The sequence below is a fragment of the Schistocerca gregaria genome, chromosome X (genome assembly GCF_023897955.1).
Source record: "Schistocerca gregaria isolate iqSchGreg1 chromosome X, iqSchGreg1.2, whole genome shotgun sequence".
In the NCBI taxonomy this organism is placed as follows: Eukaryota; Metazoa; Arthropoda; class Insecta; order Orthoptera; family Acrididae; genus Schistocerca; species Schistocerca gregaria.
Genome location: NC_064931.1, coordinates 308,316,833 through 308,333,952, shown reverse-complemented (window position 1 = coordinate 308,333,952; position 17,120 = coordinate 308,316,833). Strand labels below are relative to the sequence as shown.

Genomic DNA, 17,120 nt, shown 5'->3' with positions numbered 1-17,120 from the left:
CGTTCGTGTTGTACTCCGCCGGGGACGCATTTTCGTATGTTTCCACCGCCGCTCGGCTCGGGTTTGTGGCTCATGACGCAGATCAGTGAAAGCTTATTTAGTGTCACAGAAACATCGCACGGCTATGCGATCAGTCATCAAAAGTGTTTTTGGACAAATATGTAAAAAATGGTTGCTATTAGTGTTTGTGGATATTAACATACTTAATTTCAAACTACCGAATATCATGCCTTTGGCCAAAAACCGCAAAGTTACTCCTAACAACTTTTTCGCCCGGGATTGCTTATCTCACTGCCGCATTTTATTTTTCTATTCTATCTCAAACTAACAATAGTAAATTTCTCTCGGTTGTGCACGTATTAGAACTCGTCAAGAGTGGTAATTGAAGGTAATTTACAACCTATAATTGATTAGCTGGAACCAGTTGCTTTTACAGGTGTTTATTTTTCCATGATGACACTTCAAGATGCCTGCCACCTCACCTTCAGATGTTTACATGTATTTAGGTGTCTCGAACACTGTTTCTTTTGTAACGGAAATTTTAAGGCAGTTACTGTTAAACATTGAAGTATGAAACGATGTTCATGACGAGCAGATACATATAAAAATATAAAGATGGGGTGAACATAAAATGACCGAAAATGGGTGCCATTGATATCGGTGCATCACCCCATAAACATTAACGTCACGCAGGCTATAGTTTTGACTTGATGCGCTAAAAGCGCTGGTGTAGCGTCACGTGATGAGGCGGCCGGCGAGCTTAAGGGAGGGACGTGAATCATGTCCGACTGTCACCAAAGATTACCCACGTCTGCTGCACAGCGTCATAGGTAGCATTTACATTAATTCTGTCTCTCAACCAAAAAATAAAATAAACAAGTGGAACGAATACTTCGCTTCAAAGCACGCTTCATAAACAATCTATAATAAAGAAATGCTATATAATTTTTTATATAAAGAAGTGGAGCTCATTCCGCATGACATGGACAAAATATAATCATTTGCAGTTGTCAATCTCGGAACTTTGGCTAAGTTCTCTAAGGTGCACGAGACTGGGATATGAGCAACACTGTGGGGAGTGGACTGAGGTCTGCTCAGCCCCACACTCGCAAAAAACAGACCCGATCACTGGGGTTAGTGTCGCTCCACGTGCCACCAGAACGGATTCGGTTGGGGGTGACTTCAAGGGAAACCATGAGCGAGTCCTCCATCACGTACCAGACATCTTCCCCGATGCTGGGCTGTCGTACGCCACGTTAGTAGTCTCGTTTGGTGTGTCTGACGACCGTTGTCTCAAGAAATTGTTCCACTTTCATCGTGAACGTGCTTACTGGTAACTAGAAAGAGGACAAGTTTCTGATGGTCCTCCCTTTTGTAGTGGATCGTACACTGGCTATAAGGATACGGCACGTCTCGTTGACAGCAACCGCCACTGTTTTGGTGTACTGGACTCTGTATCATACAGTCTGTGGTGTTGTCTGAGGGTTGAGGTCCCATGTTAAAGTTTGTACCTCACGACGGAACCGCAAGCGAAGGACAGTTGCCGCAAGACGCAACCACGAATGACAGACGGCGTCGAAGACGCGCCCTCAAAAGGTTCGATACGCCGCCGCTGCGGGAAGTCTACTTACGCTACTCTTTGATGCCTACTCTGACAGTAGCGTCGTGTAGTTCATATCTGGCAGCGAGCTAGCGTCGTTAGTCAAAACTGTGTACTAAAGTTCATAGCTAAATGAAAGTGATATCTGACTGTCATTCAGTACAAGACAAACTGTGGCGACGTTACACTACAGTATTATTCAGTACAAGAACGTTACCATTGTGCTCTGTGAGTGTAAATAGATATCGTCCCTCATATGGACATGGATTTATACTAAAGACAAGTACTCCGTATTAAAGTCTTTTACTGAACTGAACTAATATTCTTGATATATTGTATTCGCCCGACCTCCTGCAGACGTCAAACCTATTAAACTGTTGTCTACGCTTGCTACGATGTATATAAAACGGAGCATGTATACCAGCTGCACCGATTCCTCAAAGTTTCTAATTGTGTTCACATGGCTGTTTCTGTTAAACTGCTCCCAACGTTACTTGTGGGAGCGACTTTCAGCTTGGCGTCCAAGACAGTTAAAAGACAAGGTGCGGTCCAACATAACCTCTACATATTTTGTACCGTTTCGATTGATTCGCAGAAGAGGTTCAAACTTCTTTTTTACCTTACCGTTCCTCAGAATAAAAACACACAAATTTTTAGCGTACACTGTTTGAGTTGGCTCCTTTCATGGTTGGTAGAGGAAGTCTAGGGCCGTTACCAACTTCTCTATTGTTTAAAATATCTTGTCTTGTACATTTACAATACGGGCGTTGCCACAGAAGAAAAAAGAGGTACTTTCAGAAGGAGACCCACACATGATAAAGAGGGCGCTAACACGTGTCCTTCAGATTAGCCACTTTTTTCCCGCCACTTGCTTCTCTGACAATATAAATAACGCAATAATGCTCATTACTGTATTCTAACATGAAATGCCAAAGGAAAAAAAGGAACGCGTTTCTACGACCCTGGAAGAGAGAAAAGTCAGTCATTTAGGAGGAAGGCGAACTTGGGGTAGAGATTCTGATGGTGGATTAAGAAGCTCTGCCGGCAGCCCAGAAGCGCATGTGTCGGCTCGACATTGCCTAATGGCTGTTAAAACACCACTTACCGCTAATCAGGCAATTTGCTGGCGCGGACGCTTCCGCCGCCCAACGGAATTACATCAGCTGCAAGCGCTCCCTCACAAGTCACCAGCGACTGCCTACGGATCCTTCACAAGTTTACCTTTCCGCACTTAGTAGACAGGTTCTGCTTATCCATTAAGTTTCGTGCTGCCTTTAGTACGGTGGTCCGGTAGTTTGAGGACAGAGTAAAATCTGCCAAGGGGGTTTGTTACATGAATAAGCTACCGAAGAGCTTTTGTGGACACCACATCACACATGAGATGGTAGCATTTTCTAAAATCTTACATTCCTGCCCCCTTGCGGTAACAGGTGGGTTGTTAGAGACCCCCGTCAATGGATATGTTAGCGGCATGACCCTGGCGAATTATTTAACATTCCAACATACTCGTCCTCCACATTTAAACACTGACAAGGTCTCGAACACCTGCAGTAAACAATTCTTGCCACTTCCAACCAGTGAGCTCTTGGGCTGTTCTTTTTAACACGTTCGTCGCGCTTCCCCCACATCTGGGTGACGGGTAAGCTTCCGTGGGGGGCCCGACACCCACATATAGGTGACACTCTTATTGTTCAAGTTAATAGGATTTGTAGTTCGAATTTTCAAAGGAATTTAATGAAATAATCACTTAAATATAACTATAGGATCTACAACATAAGCATACCAAAAATATACACATAACACTAACTTTTCTTCAGTTACATTTAGGATAACGTATTACAGTATACTGTTCCGCGTGATGATCGTTAAAACATGCTACAACATTTGAGGTGATTCTGGACAAGTGGAACAATAGGTCATAATTGTTTTTACATTTTTCTTTGCGTGTTTGCCTGTTGTTCTAGCAACATACGTCGCACATCCCTCGTACAGGCTTGCCCTGCTGATTCTTACGATTCTCTAAATGGTGGGACACGTTCCTTGTTCTATTTCTATTACTGCCGAGCATAGCATTTTCCTCAGACAACCATTCGGTACAGAGACATTCCCGAGGTTTTTTTATTTCTATTTTTATAATTGTGGCCCTCTGGTACACGATGTGACCATTTATTGTACTTGTTTCTAAAAGCAAATGTAGTGCTAACTTCCGACACCATTTGATGTCGTCTCGTATCGTTGTGTCATACATTTTACAGATATTTGATGTTGCGAACGTAATTCGTCAGCAGTCAGTGTTAAGGCCAAGCGTTTCAGTTAATCTAAGTAGTCTGTAAAAGTAAAGCAAACAATTTTTTTTAAGATAAAATCGAACATTTTGTGAAATGATTTGTATAGAAATATGAAATAAAAAATATTAGGGAAACGTTTGATGCGCTTGATTTTCTGTTCGTGATTGAGAGCATCATGCAAAGGCACGTAGGATATTTCTCTGATCTAGTTCGTTCTTATACACAAATCAGTTCACAAAATATTTGACCAATTGCTTTCATTTTTTTTTCAAGTTTTATTCGGAAAGCACGATCTAACTTACTCCTCGTTTGCCTTCCTAATGTCTTCTGCTCTCGAAAATTCTCTTTGGTTCTTGATTCGAAGGAAGCCGTTTTGACGTTTAAATACCGCACCAATGTATCTTTTTATGTGCAAAATAGGCAGGTCTTGAACAGATGAACTTTTTCACACTTCATTTACATAGCTTTGCAGGAGCTTTCCATGAAATATTTCAATTTTTCCTCAACTCAGTAATTAAGTTTTCTTTAGTTACCCTGATTACTTTCAAGCAGTTAGACCTCACGCTGGTCACTTTGATACTACGTCTGCCTGTTTCTTTGTTTGGCTATCAAAATTTGGACAAAACCTCTTGGTGTAATTAATAATGTGTCTTGTTCTCGCTCTGCTCACGCGTTTACAAAAACGTATCGTGATTAATCACACGATAAAATAGCCCTTTCTGCGTGCTGTCATTTCCAAAAAACATCGTTTCGATATCTTGAACCGTTTATGAGATACGACGATTTTTACGACCACTTCATTCCCGAAGCGCAGGAAACGCCCGTGGATATAACAACCAATGTCTCAAGAATGAAAAGAGATATCATTCCGCTCTCAACTTTAAATAAAATTTAGATATATTGTTTACATTTCATACGCAGTAATGTATGGCCTTAAATGAACTATACTTGAAGTCTACGAATGTGATTTTACCTCTGCAAATTCTTAAAAATTTCGTGGAGCCATGTGCTCAGTTTCGTGCAGCACAGTAACTATGACGAAAATAACGGAAATAAATTCAGACTTTTATCCAGCAAAGATAAAGCTATAAGAGGCGGAAAAATCAATTTTTTTCACCGAATAGTTTTCTTAAACTCATAGCTGCCGTCGCGTATGCTGCAATGCTTCGCCAAGAAGACATGTGGCTGTCGCGCGTGCTGCAGCGAGAAAATACATACACGTTTGAATTCAAACGTCGCTAGTTGTAGCATACAACAGGCAGCGCCACGGACGTCGCCCATGTAGGACACTTCCGTAACCATACCTGCAGTGGTGTTTCGTCCCTTTCGACGAAACGGGCTCCCCGCTCGCGCATGCGCAGTTTTGAGTTTGAGCTGCGATACGCGGCTGATGCGGACGCCGTCGGACAAATGCACCGGTGACTTGCGACTGAGGTGTTCTACATAGCGTTGTCGCATAATGTCTACGCAAAGTACACAACAAAGAGACACTCACAGAAAGTAATACTCTGAGTTAAGTCTCTCAGCATCAGTGTCTTTAGATTTAAAGCATCGTAAGTACAAGGAAGCTTTGCTCCAGTATCATCACTGTAGGAAAATGTTACTTGGTCGAAAATTCCTATGCTTATTCCAAAAGTTTTCTGTTCAAGGAACTGGAAATGAACAGAAGAAAGTTTGTAGACAAATGCGAACAGTACTTCTTCCACAATGTTGCTGACGTATTCTGTAGAGATTCGGAAGGAAAAAACTAGAGATGGGAAAGATTCACTTATTGCTAAAAACTTGAAAAAAGATAATTAAGCTAGGCCGCTGTTATAAGTCTATATTTCACGGCATGTAAGTGATATTTTCAAGAGCATATGGAGAAACATTACTGCCTCATGTCGTAGAAATAGGAGAGAGAGAATGCTTGGAACAGGATCAAATGTCTCAGCGAAGCAAAAGAAATGGGTTCTGTATGATCATTAGTTTTCCCTGGGTACGGTTCAACACTGAAGACAATACGTGTAATTTCTTGATTTTAAGCGTACTACTTTCCTCTGCCGGTAGTATTCGCTTCTTTGCCTCCGGGAAAAATAATCTGGGCTGTTGAAGCGCTTGCAGGAAATTTAAGGACAGGCGTAAATTTCATTGAAATGCTGTTACATTAGGGACACGTACGGATTCAGTCAATGTTTTACATGATGATATTATACATCTTAACTACTAGTTTTCAGTTAAGTTTCACTGCTGTAGCTCTATTAATGGAAAGTTTTACCGTTATGTAAACAGAGCTACGAAATCCTGTTTTGCTGACTGAAATATTTCCTTTCTCGAAAACTGATACTCCTACAGCTATGATATTTTTACTGTTATTCTATTACAGCATAGAGATCGTGCAAATACTAACGATAAAAAATTCCGTTCTTATGAATAAATTTTATCTTTCTCGAAAATCGCTACTCCTACATCTATGACATTTTTACTGCCGTTTTATTACAGCATAGAAATCATACGAATACTAACTACTCGTTTCGTCGCCTCTCAAACAAAATTTTACCTCGAATCAGTTTCTTTCCGCGACGACTTCCAATTGGCAACATTTAAGACCCGTTTTGACTGTGGATCCATTACAATCAAAGGCACGGAGATAAGAAATGCGTGGTCAGTATTAGTCTAAGTGTTGCAAATCGGTAGTTATCGTGGATCGAAACTGACTAATTTTGCCACCGAATTCACCGGGGAAAAATAATCTTATTATCCTATCAATTTTGGCTGGTGAACACTGCAGCTGTTTTTGTAAATCACAGTGTAAGAAATACTGCAACCAGCCGCAAGTTTTCTTGAAATGATTTTATTATATCATTACCAGTTTCGGGCCTGAGCCCATAGTCAGATGCTAGCGTTGACTTTTTTTACATTTGTATCATCCTGAGAAGCCCTTTTTCTGGATGACACAAATGTGAAAGAAGTTAAACCTACCGTCTGACGATGGACTCAGGTCCGAAACTAGTAAGGGTATAATAAAATCATTTCAAGAAAACCTGTTGCTTGTTGCAGTATTTCCTACAGAGTAATTTAAAAATAATCTTGACTGAGAGGTAACCAAATCAGTAGGAATTTTTTCCCATATTGTATTATTATTCTTGTGGTTGATACGGTTTAATTTAAAATTTATTAGTAGTAGAACAAGTAGTTTTAGAGAAAGAAAACTTTTAGTTGGGAAAACAGGCTATTTTAGCTCTGTTTACAAAACAAACATTAAATCTTCAAAGTGTTAGAACTAGAGCAGAGAAATTTCAACTATAAACTCATAATTCAGATACATAATATCATGTGAAACATTGACTGAAATATTGTTACTTAAGTGACACACGTGGATTCAACGAAATTTAGATGTGTCCCTAAGCTTTCTGCAAGCACTGTATTGATACATTTGACGAAAAAAACAGAAAATACATTGTTGCAGATCTGCCTCGAATATTTGACTCTTTCAGTCGGAAGAAAAGCCCAACAGTACTGTTTCAGACGTTGTGACTGATTCCAGAGACAATACAGAATTTGTACCCATACCACTTAACCTGGGAGAGCATGAGATGAGAGACACACAAGCTCCATTAACTGTTTCATATGGACATACAACTTCCGTGCAGATAAGCAAAGGTCTCGATCCCAATGACACGAGTTAACGTAAGAGGAAGAAAATGAGTGTTAAGGATAAGATGTATCTGGTGCTAGAAAAAAATAGACAGACTGAAAGGAAGAAAGCATCCGCAGAACTGAAAATAAAATACTTAGAGGCGCCAACGAAGAAATGTCTAAATTTTTTTTTTAGTGAGCGTGGGTATGACTATGAGAACACCCCATCCCACTACTTTAGTTCAGTCAAAAAACGCATATGGAATTTAGAAATTAAATGATGAATATAAAACTGAAAAATAAGAAGCTTAAAAGTGTGAGAACAACTAATATTATTTGAGAATGGTAGGGCAGTGCGCATTATAAAATAAAAGTGTTGAACTTTTTGCTACATTTTGTAAGTTTCTTAAAAGTAGCTTGCCGTTTTAATGAATAGAGTTTATATTAAGTTGTCTCTCTTCGTTGCTGTAAACCTGTCGATGGTGGGAGGGTAAATAAAGGCTTTTATCAAAGTGATTCAGTACTATATAGAAGTTAATACCTAAATTATATGAAAAGTGTTTATGAATAGCTATTTTCCAAACGTTTTACCCATTTCACCTTAAAGGAGAAATGTGACGGCATGTAGCGGAAGGGGTTCAATTACCATCTGAAAACATTCGTTCTTAACAATAAATGACGAATTACTTAACTTTCAATGATGTGATAAAAGTTAAGAGTTGTTAAACAAGTAGAGCTGTGACAAAGAGAAGAATTATTTTAATAATTTTATCCAACAATTTGTGTATTACTGAATAAAATAAGCGTCACTGCGAGCTTTTCAACTGAACAGACGGTTTTCTTGAACAGGTTGCTTTTTTTCTGTAAGATGCAAAATATGCGCAAACTAACCTAAAAAAGTCTGAATTTGGTGTCGTCATTTACAAGGTTTAATAAAAATATTATAACAACCTTCACTGTAATGTGCCGCAATATCATCATCATCTTCTTCTTCTTCATCTTCATCATCATCAAGTTGAGGAGCCACGATAATATGACCGTATCATTTTCTTCTTGTAGTAAAATATCTAAGTAGTTCAAAATCAGATTCAAGTCGACGGCGCTTCCCTCCATTCAGTTGCCGCTGGTGTCACAGCTGCGCATGGGCCGCACCTGGGAAAACAGCGGCGACCAAAGACGAAATTCTGTCGCGTCGCCGTATAGCTGGGCGAGCGGGCAGCCTATTTCGTCGCGGGTGTCCGTCGCTGTCGCACTTAGTACAACGCACCTTTATCGCTCCATGTACGTTCCGGCGCTCCGACAGTTTTATTTGGGCCCGCGTGCAATTCAACTGAATGCGCTGAGCGATGAATGTGTTAAAGGGGCTAAAGAATCAAAATTCCTGGGGGCTTAGTCGTGACAGTAGGGTGGAAGTTCCCAATGAAATGTTCGCAATAACCCTTGCGTTGGCCTTGCTGTGGGAGAGCGGGCACAATCAGCTACATCAATCACGAGTCCAGGCCCTTTGCTGCGTAGCGCCTGTCGTAGTTCCCACAGAGTTGTACAGTGGAATGCGGCAATAAAATAAATGGGGAAGCAGTTTCACCATAACCTTCCGTATAGGTAGCACCACTGTTAACTAGTTTATCTTTCTCCGTTCGGGAGGGGGGTGTGTGGAAGGAAGGATGCTCCATTTTCCATGGAGGATCACTCTCGCCCATAACTCACACCTGTAATGATCTGCATTAGGAAATCCTCTCCTCTAATGTTACGCATGAAGTGCTGCAAGGATGGGCCCGTTCTGTTACATCCTTGCTCCGATACACAACTTAAAATAATTCAACCGCTTACGAATGACTGAAGCGATTCCTTCAGAACAAGCCAACACACACGCCATAATGATATTTACGGATTGCTTCCAAACATCACAGGGAAAAAGGAAAATCCCGAGCGACCAGGACGCTCTCTGTTTATGATTCTTCTTCGTGCTTTATTGAATTCTTGTAAAAAAAATTCAACACATGTCTCAGCGAAACACAGCTGTCACTACATTTCACGATTCCCATGCTCCGTGGACAATTCCGTGGCCGACAAAAATCGCATAACTGCGCGCGGTTCTAGTCGGGTACGGTCCTGCAACAAGCTTGCCATCTGCACCTGCTGCAGTGCAAAGCGCTCTCAGCGGAACGCTGTGCTATGGCCGAGAGAGTGGATTCGCATCCGAGAGGACCTGGATTCAAATTGATGCCCCATCACCCAGATTTAAGTTTTGTCGCCGTTTCCCAAAATTTACGAAGACAAATACTTGTTTCGGAAGAACACGGCCAATTCATTTCCCTTCCACATCTTTCCCCGACCCGAGCGGAAATGAAACCATCTTCCATCCGTACGACGGATTTGTGCCCAAAAGTTTCATGCTGTTGTGACAGTGCATTGTATAAAACATACGCATATTTTGTTCACAATTCATTTCTTGAATAAAAACGACTTATGTTTTGATTCACCTTCGTATTTTCAGTGATAGTTGGTTTGATAATGTTGGAGCATAGTTTATTACATTATATTTGAGTTGAGTTTCTTAATTTTATTAAATTTTTGCTATTGCCTGAGTGCTGGTTCCCAATCGCCTTAAAGGTGTGTGTGTGTATTTCAGGAAAGACTTATATTCCAGTTCATTTTTACTTTACCTGTAATCGTGGCTCTCTTGTAGTTATGTTTCTGATTTCCTTCTTCTTTTCCGCTGAAGACCGTCGTGACGGCTTTCGACCTCCCTTCGTTGACATTATATGCAAAATTTCGTCCGACAATCTACGTACAGCCATATCTAGGAGCATGCCAGTTACACTAAATCTGTTGCGTTGGACTCTGTCGTCACCAAAGGCAGAACAAGTCCACCACTAAGTAATCTTTCTTGACAGTTAATACATTAACCTTATTGTTTTTCATACGCTTTAACTGGGATTCTGATAAATCTCAGAAGATTGGTGCCCTACAAAATTCCGTTGTCTTTCCCACGCATGCAGTTCTCTAGCATTCTCTACACCGCACAATGTACACGGTGATACCGAAACCTCGCAAGCCATCGGGATCCAGCGACAAGAACTTCATCGGAGAGCGAAACTCATTCTATACGGCGTAAAACGATGTGAGTTAAATAACAGATTCTATGGAAGATCCAGAAATTATACTACTTCGATGAAGGACGCCTGGGAATCAAAAACGGATCCCAACAGAGTCTTTCAACCCGAACAAAATATAATATCTTAACATTACTTCTAATAAAAGGTACATGCACATAAATTTTTAGAACAGAGGCGACTTCAAATACACAGTTTCCTATATTCAACTGTTATAGTCATGGTCAGTAAGTGTCATCCACACCTAGACACGGAATTTTGACTTCGGTAATTAAATTTAAACTGCGGATTGAATCATAATGTAGTTCCATTTAAATCATGCAATATGAAATTCCGTATCCCGTGGACCTATCTGCATGCGCTTCTTTTTATACAGTTGCTTCCATCAGGTACTAACAAACCTAATGTTAAATACAATACACAAACTGAATAGTAATGCGAAAGTAAGTTATTTTTATGGGTAGAAGCATTTATTCCCTGCGTAGCAACCTTAACTAGCTCCACAAACACACAAAATAGCATAATGTAACATAATAACGTATTATTTCACGTTAAGCGATATTCCATGTTCCTAGAGTTAATTTCCGTTGCTGCATTAGTAAGTACTCTTTCTGCCAACACAAATCATTTTTGTAGTAATATTTTATCTACTTGGTCACTCTGTAGTTCACAATCGAGTGATTGGCAGAGGATTAATTGGACCACCTTCAAGCTTCTCTACCATTCCACTCTCGAACAGCGCACGGGAAAAACCAACAATTAAATCTTAATTTCTCTTATTTCATTGTGATAATCATTCCTTCCTATGCAGATGTTCGCAAAAAAAATATTTTCAGACTCTGGGAGAAAGTTGGTGACTGAAATTTTATGAGAAGATCCTGCCGCGACGAAAAACATCTTTGTTCTAATTATTGCCACCGGAATTCACGTATACATTTTCTTTACACCAGATGCAAGCAACTGATTACAAATGAAGCATCTGAAGATAGATCCCAACGATCTGAAATGTCAAAGTGTATAATTTAAGTAAAGTTATTTTGTGACTGGAAGCTGAATTTATACGTACGTACATTACAACCTTGGTCACGATATGATTTCTTATTATGTTACAGCGGTGTGTGTGTGTGTGTGTGTGTGTGTGTGTGTGTGTGTGTGTGTGTGTGAGGGGCGTTCACAATTCGCTGTTGGTGCCCTCCATTATACCTTGCCGTCACAACCGCATTAACGAGCTACGAAAGCTTAAGTTTTAAAAAATAACGTACTACTATTGAATTGAAACACTTTATAGAAATTGTTTACATCAGTGGTTCAAACATCAATGAGTATAATGTCTGCGAAATTACAGTTTAAATAAATACAACATGTGAAAAGCATTTATCCAATAATTTAAGAACTATGCGTGACATCGCACTGTTTGAGGCATTTTAACAATAAATTTTCACATCTTCACAATTTACACGGCAGAAAACTGAAGTGTACATTCACTGTTGTTATTTCACTAAGCTCTATAATGGTGAACCGAAGTCTTCAGACTATGGCTATGCAAGCATATATTCTGTCCTTTTCACCAACTTTCGGGAAAGTCAGTCTTCCAGTATTTTTTTTTTTTTTTTCCCTTAGTGGAGGATGTTGGCCCCTTCCTGTGATTTGTCCGTTCCATTTGTGGACTCACGGGGTTGGCAGCAGGTATCGTCATCCACTTAATTGACGCGGTTTCCTGGCTGGAATGATTTCTACAGCCAGTCAGGCCGAAAAGCAATTCACATGGGCTAATACTCAGAAATGCAACTAAAAATTATCCTGTTTTCAACGAAGCTTGTAATTTCTTATCTTCGTTATCAAAATACTGTGTTCTCCGAAAGTTACCAATAAAATTTGTAAATTAATATCGATAAAACTAAATTCTTTTAGCAAAATGTTTTTTTTTGGGGGGGGGGGGGGAAGAGGAGGGGGGTAATGATCTCCTTAAGCCAATCCCGTCCCCCTTCCCCTTGGAATCGCGCCTAGGGTAATGCACACGGATTGCATACTTCGCTGTAAATATTTTCTTCGTAAATTATGTTAAATTGCAAGCAGTTTGAAGTAGTTAATCCGGAAGAAAATAGCAAGGCGTATTTTTTGACAATAATAATTGTGACCAGCACGTCACTTTCGGGATTTGGGGAGATACGCCGGAGCCGGATCGGCAGACTTGACTACGAGAAAACTTTCGCTCTCTCACAGTTGGAGTACAAAAATTCCGTCCCGTGGAATGGGGGGGGGGGGGAGGGGAGGGGGGGGAGAGGGGGAGATATGGCGACAGGAAGGGCATCTGATCACCCTTATTGACAAATCCAGTAATTAACATGCCGACCCCGTGAAGATGAAGGATAAGGAGGAGGAAAAAGAAGAAGAATGCTAGTGTGCAGATTGTAGACTAGGATGAGATAAAAGTGCGGGTCACCTTCTCGTCGAGCGCTTTGTGGTGCTCGAAGAGGCTCTTGAGCGCCTTGAGCACCTCGACCTCGCTGGAGACGCCGGACTGCGCCGCCGCCTGGCGCTTCACCACCGTCATCCTCAGCGAGCGCTCGTGCCGCGACACCAGGCACTCCAGGTGCTCCAGCAGCAGCTGCAACACCCAAACACCACAACACTCTACCACTGTTGCTTCATCCTCGGCGTCAATAACTTTAACGTATTGCTCATAAATTCCCATTACTGTTCGACATCACTAATGGTGATAAAACATTGGAAACAATAACAACTGAAAAATACTTACGAGTAACAATCCGGAGCAACAATGACCATATAAATGTAGGAAAAGCAAATGCCAGACAGATTCACTGGAATAATCTTACGGAATCTACTTAACAAGGGACCAACAAAATATTGGTTCGATCTGTCCTCGACTACAGCTCGTACGCCTGCCGCACTGGCCAGGTATGATTAAGAGGAGCGTGCGAGAGAGAGAGAGAGAGAGAGAGAGAGAGAGAGAGAGAGAGAGAGAGAGAGAGAGAGAGAGAGAGAGAGAGAGAGAGAATCCTTCGTCGTGGGTTTGCTTCCTAAGCGCGACAGCGATACGAATTTATCAATTTTCAGGAGCAGACGCTACGAGAGACGCCTTATGTACCACGGGAAAACAGACCTCCAGAAGAGGAAGACAACATATTACTTCCTACCACAGACACCTCGCGAAATGACCAAGGCGAGAAGATCAGAGGAATTACAGCATCTCATTCGCAGATGGAACAGGAAGAGGGGAAGTGGTAGTGATACCACAAGTACTTAGACCACGGCTCTTAATATAGCTTGAGGTGCGACATGGAGATGTAAATCATCGGACAGTTTCCTTATTGGTGAAAACGGCCAAGTTCTTCTATAGTTCTTGTGCAGTCTTTACACGTAAAGAACAAACGCGACATCAAAATTAAGTTTCCCTAACTGAAAATGAAAAGAAGTCGTTTGATAAAGTAATAAAATTATAATATATGTGTGTGTGTGGCTATTACCGCTTCTGCCGCACCAAGAAAGAAAGAGCCGTAAGGTACTGCTGGCTGGGAGACCGCCAGAGGAATGTCCAGACGCCTACTCAGAAACGGTTTTTAAGGTTGAGAAACAAGTACAGTGTCTTTGTTCTATTGATGCGAAGGAAAAACATGAATAAGAAAGGATTCTTCCACCGTTTGCAATGGCTCCTTCCCTTGCACTGTGAGTCTTGTCTTGAGCGTATCTGTTTAGTGTAGCTGACTAATGTTCGTGTGTATAGTGTGGCGAAATTTGTGTGTCGTAGGATGACGAGATGGAAACTGTCCAACCAGGTGTCGGCACACCGCCTACTCCTCTCAAATAGCACCAGGCTGCCGAGCTGGACGTCCCCACACAATAGGCGGATCACCATCGGCAGTCGACGTGCCCTTATCCAGTGAGATACTGCTGAGCGGTATGAAATTCAACGCAGGATACTAGAGCAACGTCTGCTTATCAGGCAACTGTCACGCCATCACGTCCACGTCGCCCCCCCCCCCCCCCCACTCCATGCTAACAAATTCTGGCGGTGAAAATTTCTTCCGGAGGCACGATTCTACCTGGTTACTTCAGAGTCGAGCGCCACGGCACAGTCTACGGAGGCGGGTTCTTTCAGGCAGCAAGTTTATTAGTAACAGTGTTTACATTCGCCGAAAAATCTTTCGTGCTACCAGGAAATCCAGAACCTGTTTCTTTCCTATCTCCAGTCGATTAAGAGACTTCACAAACCTAAGTATGAAAATTTAATACAAGTGGCAGTTGATATAGTGAACATCGAATATTTATTATCTTATCCCACCTGGACGGGGAACACTGCGATTGTGGTTAAATGTAGCGGTTGATTTGCATAGAAATTTCTAACAGTCGCTTTATAACTGTCTTTAAACAATTTTATTCGGCCATTTCGGCCATTAGACAGTGCGCTTAATTTCAGATAGAAGGTATTTGCATGTACGTTTCGTTACTATCTCTGGTTACTCACTGGCACTGTGACACTGGCGCTTGCTTCCATAAAAAACCAAATAACATCGCTATATTTGATTTGTATACACAATGCAGAATTAATATACATTGAGCTGACAAAAGTCATGGGATAGCGATAAGGCACATATACAGATGGCGGTAGTATCGCGTACGCAAGGTAGAAAAGGGCAGTGCACTGGTGCACTGTGGTCTGGTGATTCACGTGAAAAGGTTTCCGACGTGATTATGGCCGCAAAACGGGAATTAACACACTTTGAACGCGGAATTGTAGTTGGAGCTAGACGCACTGGGCATTTCATTTCGCAAGTCTTTAGGGAATTCAATATCCAGAACTCCACAGTGTGCCGAGAATACCAAATTTCAGGCATTACCTCTCACCACGGACAACGTAGTGGGGCGAAGGCCTTCATTTAACGACCGGCGTTTGGGCAATATTGTCAGTGCTAACACACAAGCAACACACAAGCAACACTGCGTGAAATAACCGCAGAGATCAATGTCGGACGTACGACGAAGTATCCGTTAGGAAAGTGCGGCGAAATTTGGCGTTAATGCGCTATGGCTGCAGACGACTGACGCGAGTGCCTTTGCTAACAGCACGACATCGCCTGCAGCGCCTCTCCTGGGCTCGTGGTCATACCGGTTGGACCCTAGATTACCGGAAAATGTGACCTAGTCCGACGAGTCTCCATTTTGTTGGTAAGAGCTGATGGTAAGGTTAGAGTGTGGCGCACATTCCACAAAGACACGGACCCAAGTTGTCAACATGGCACTGTGTAATCTGGTGGTGGCTCCATGATGGTATGCGCCGTGTTTACATGGACTGGACTGGGTCCTCTGGCTCAAATAAATCGATCATGGACTGGAAATGGTTATGTTCAGCTACTTGAAAACCATTTGCAGCCATTCATGGACATCATGTTCCCAAACAACGATAGAATTTTTATGGAAGACAGCGCGCCATATCACTGGTCCACAGTTTAAGACATGCGCAGAAAAACGGGCAAACCCTCAAATGTTAAAACTTATAGATAATGCAAATGTGATATTTATGGATGAGACCAATGTCAATTTTGATAGTTCCCGTACCCAGCAACAGATGGCAACATGCATCTCTGAGGTTTTACACTTACGGGGTAGCCCTTTTTCTCGCTCATGTCTTCATTTGTTCGCGATTTGTCTGAAGAACATACTGGACAATCCCAGCGAATGATTTGGCCACCCAGATCGCACAACGTGAATCCCATCAAACATTTATGGAACATAAACTAGAAGTCAGTTCTTGCACAACATTCTACACCGGCAAAGCTTTCGCACGTCTATAGACGCAGCATGACTCAATATTTCTGCAGGAGACTACCAACGACTTTTCACGTCGAGTTGCTGCATTAAGCCGGCAAAAGGAGGTCTAACTCTATATTAGGAGGTATCCGAAAGCTTTTGTCACCTCAGTGTAAACACAATAACTCTGCTGTAATGTTCAGTTGCACTTCAAAATACTTTTGTATACTAATCTGGTCTACTCCTGGAACGCCCCGAAGTCAAAACAAACAAACAAACAAAAACACACACACGGGACAAACACAAAACACGGGCTCGTAATTTTTGATTCTGCTGCGTTGTTTACTGAAAAATCTATCAGATATTAAATTTTTTCTGATCAAAACTTGAAAACGTGAACGCACCCGACGCTATTTCCGTATTTTGGGAGTTTTGAAGAAAGACATTCGCGGACGTCGATTTGCTTCACACGAAGAGGAGCACGCCTCGGTTCAGTAATTGTTCCATTGGCAACAGCAAACATTTTGCAACACAGGAATTGACCGTCTGGTCTCTCAATCGAATGAATGTATTAACAGCTATGGCGATTACTTTTGAAATTATAAATGGCGTACTCACTTTTTTTTCATGTGTCTCATTTTCATTTGACCACCCCTTATATGTATACGTTCTTTCAACCGAGATCACTCTTTAATGTTTTAATTCAAATGGCTCTGAGCACTATGGGAC

General features: G+C 41.5%; 1 protein-coding gene across 1 annotated transcript in view; it reads right to left on the bottom strand.

Moving 5' to 3' along the window:
* The window catches only part of LOC126297513 (liprin-alpha-1-like), a gene marked incomplete at its 3' end in the record, with an annotated part of 961,648 nt that overhangs the window by 70,232 nt on the left and 874,296 nt on the right, over positions 1–17,120 (bottom strand). Inside the window, 1 exon segment of the mRNA XM_049988399.1 lies at positions 13,066–13,230. Coding sequence (XP_049844356.1) covers positions 13,066–13,230 — 165 coding nt within the window.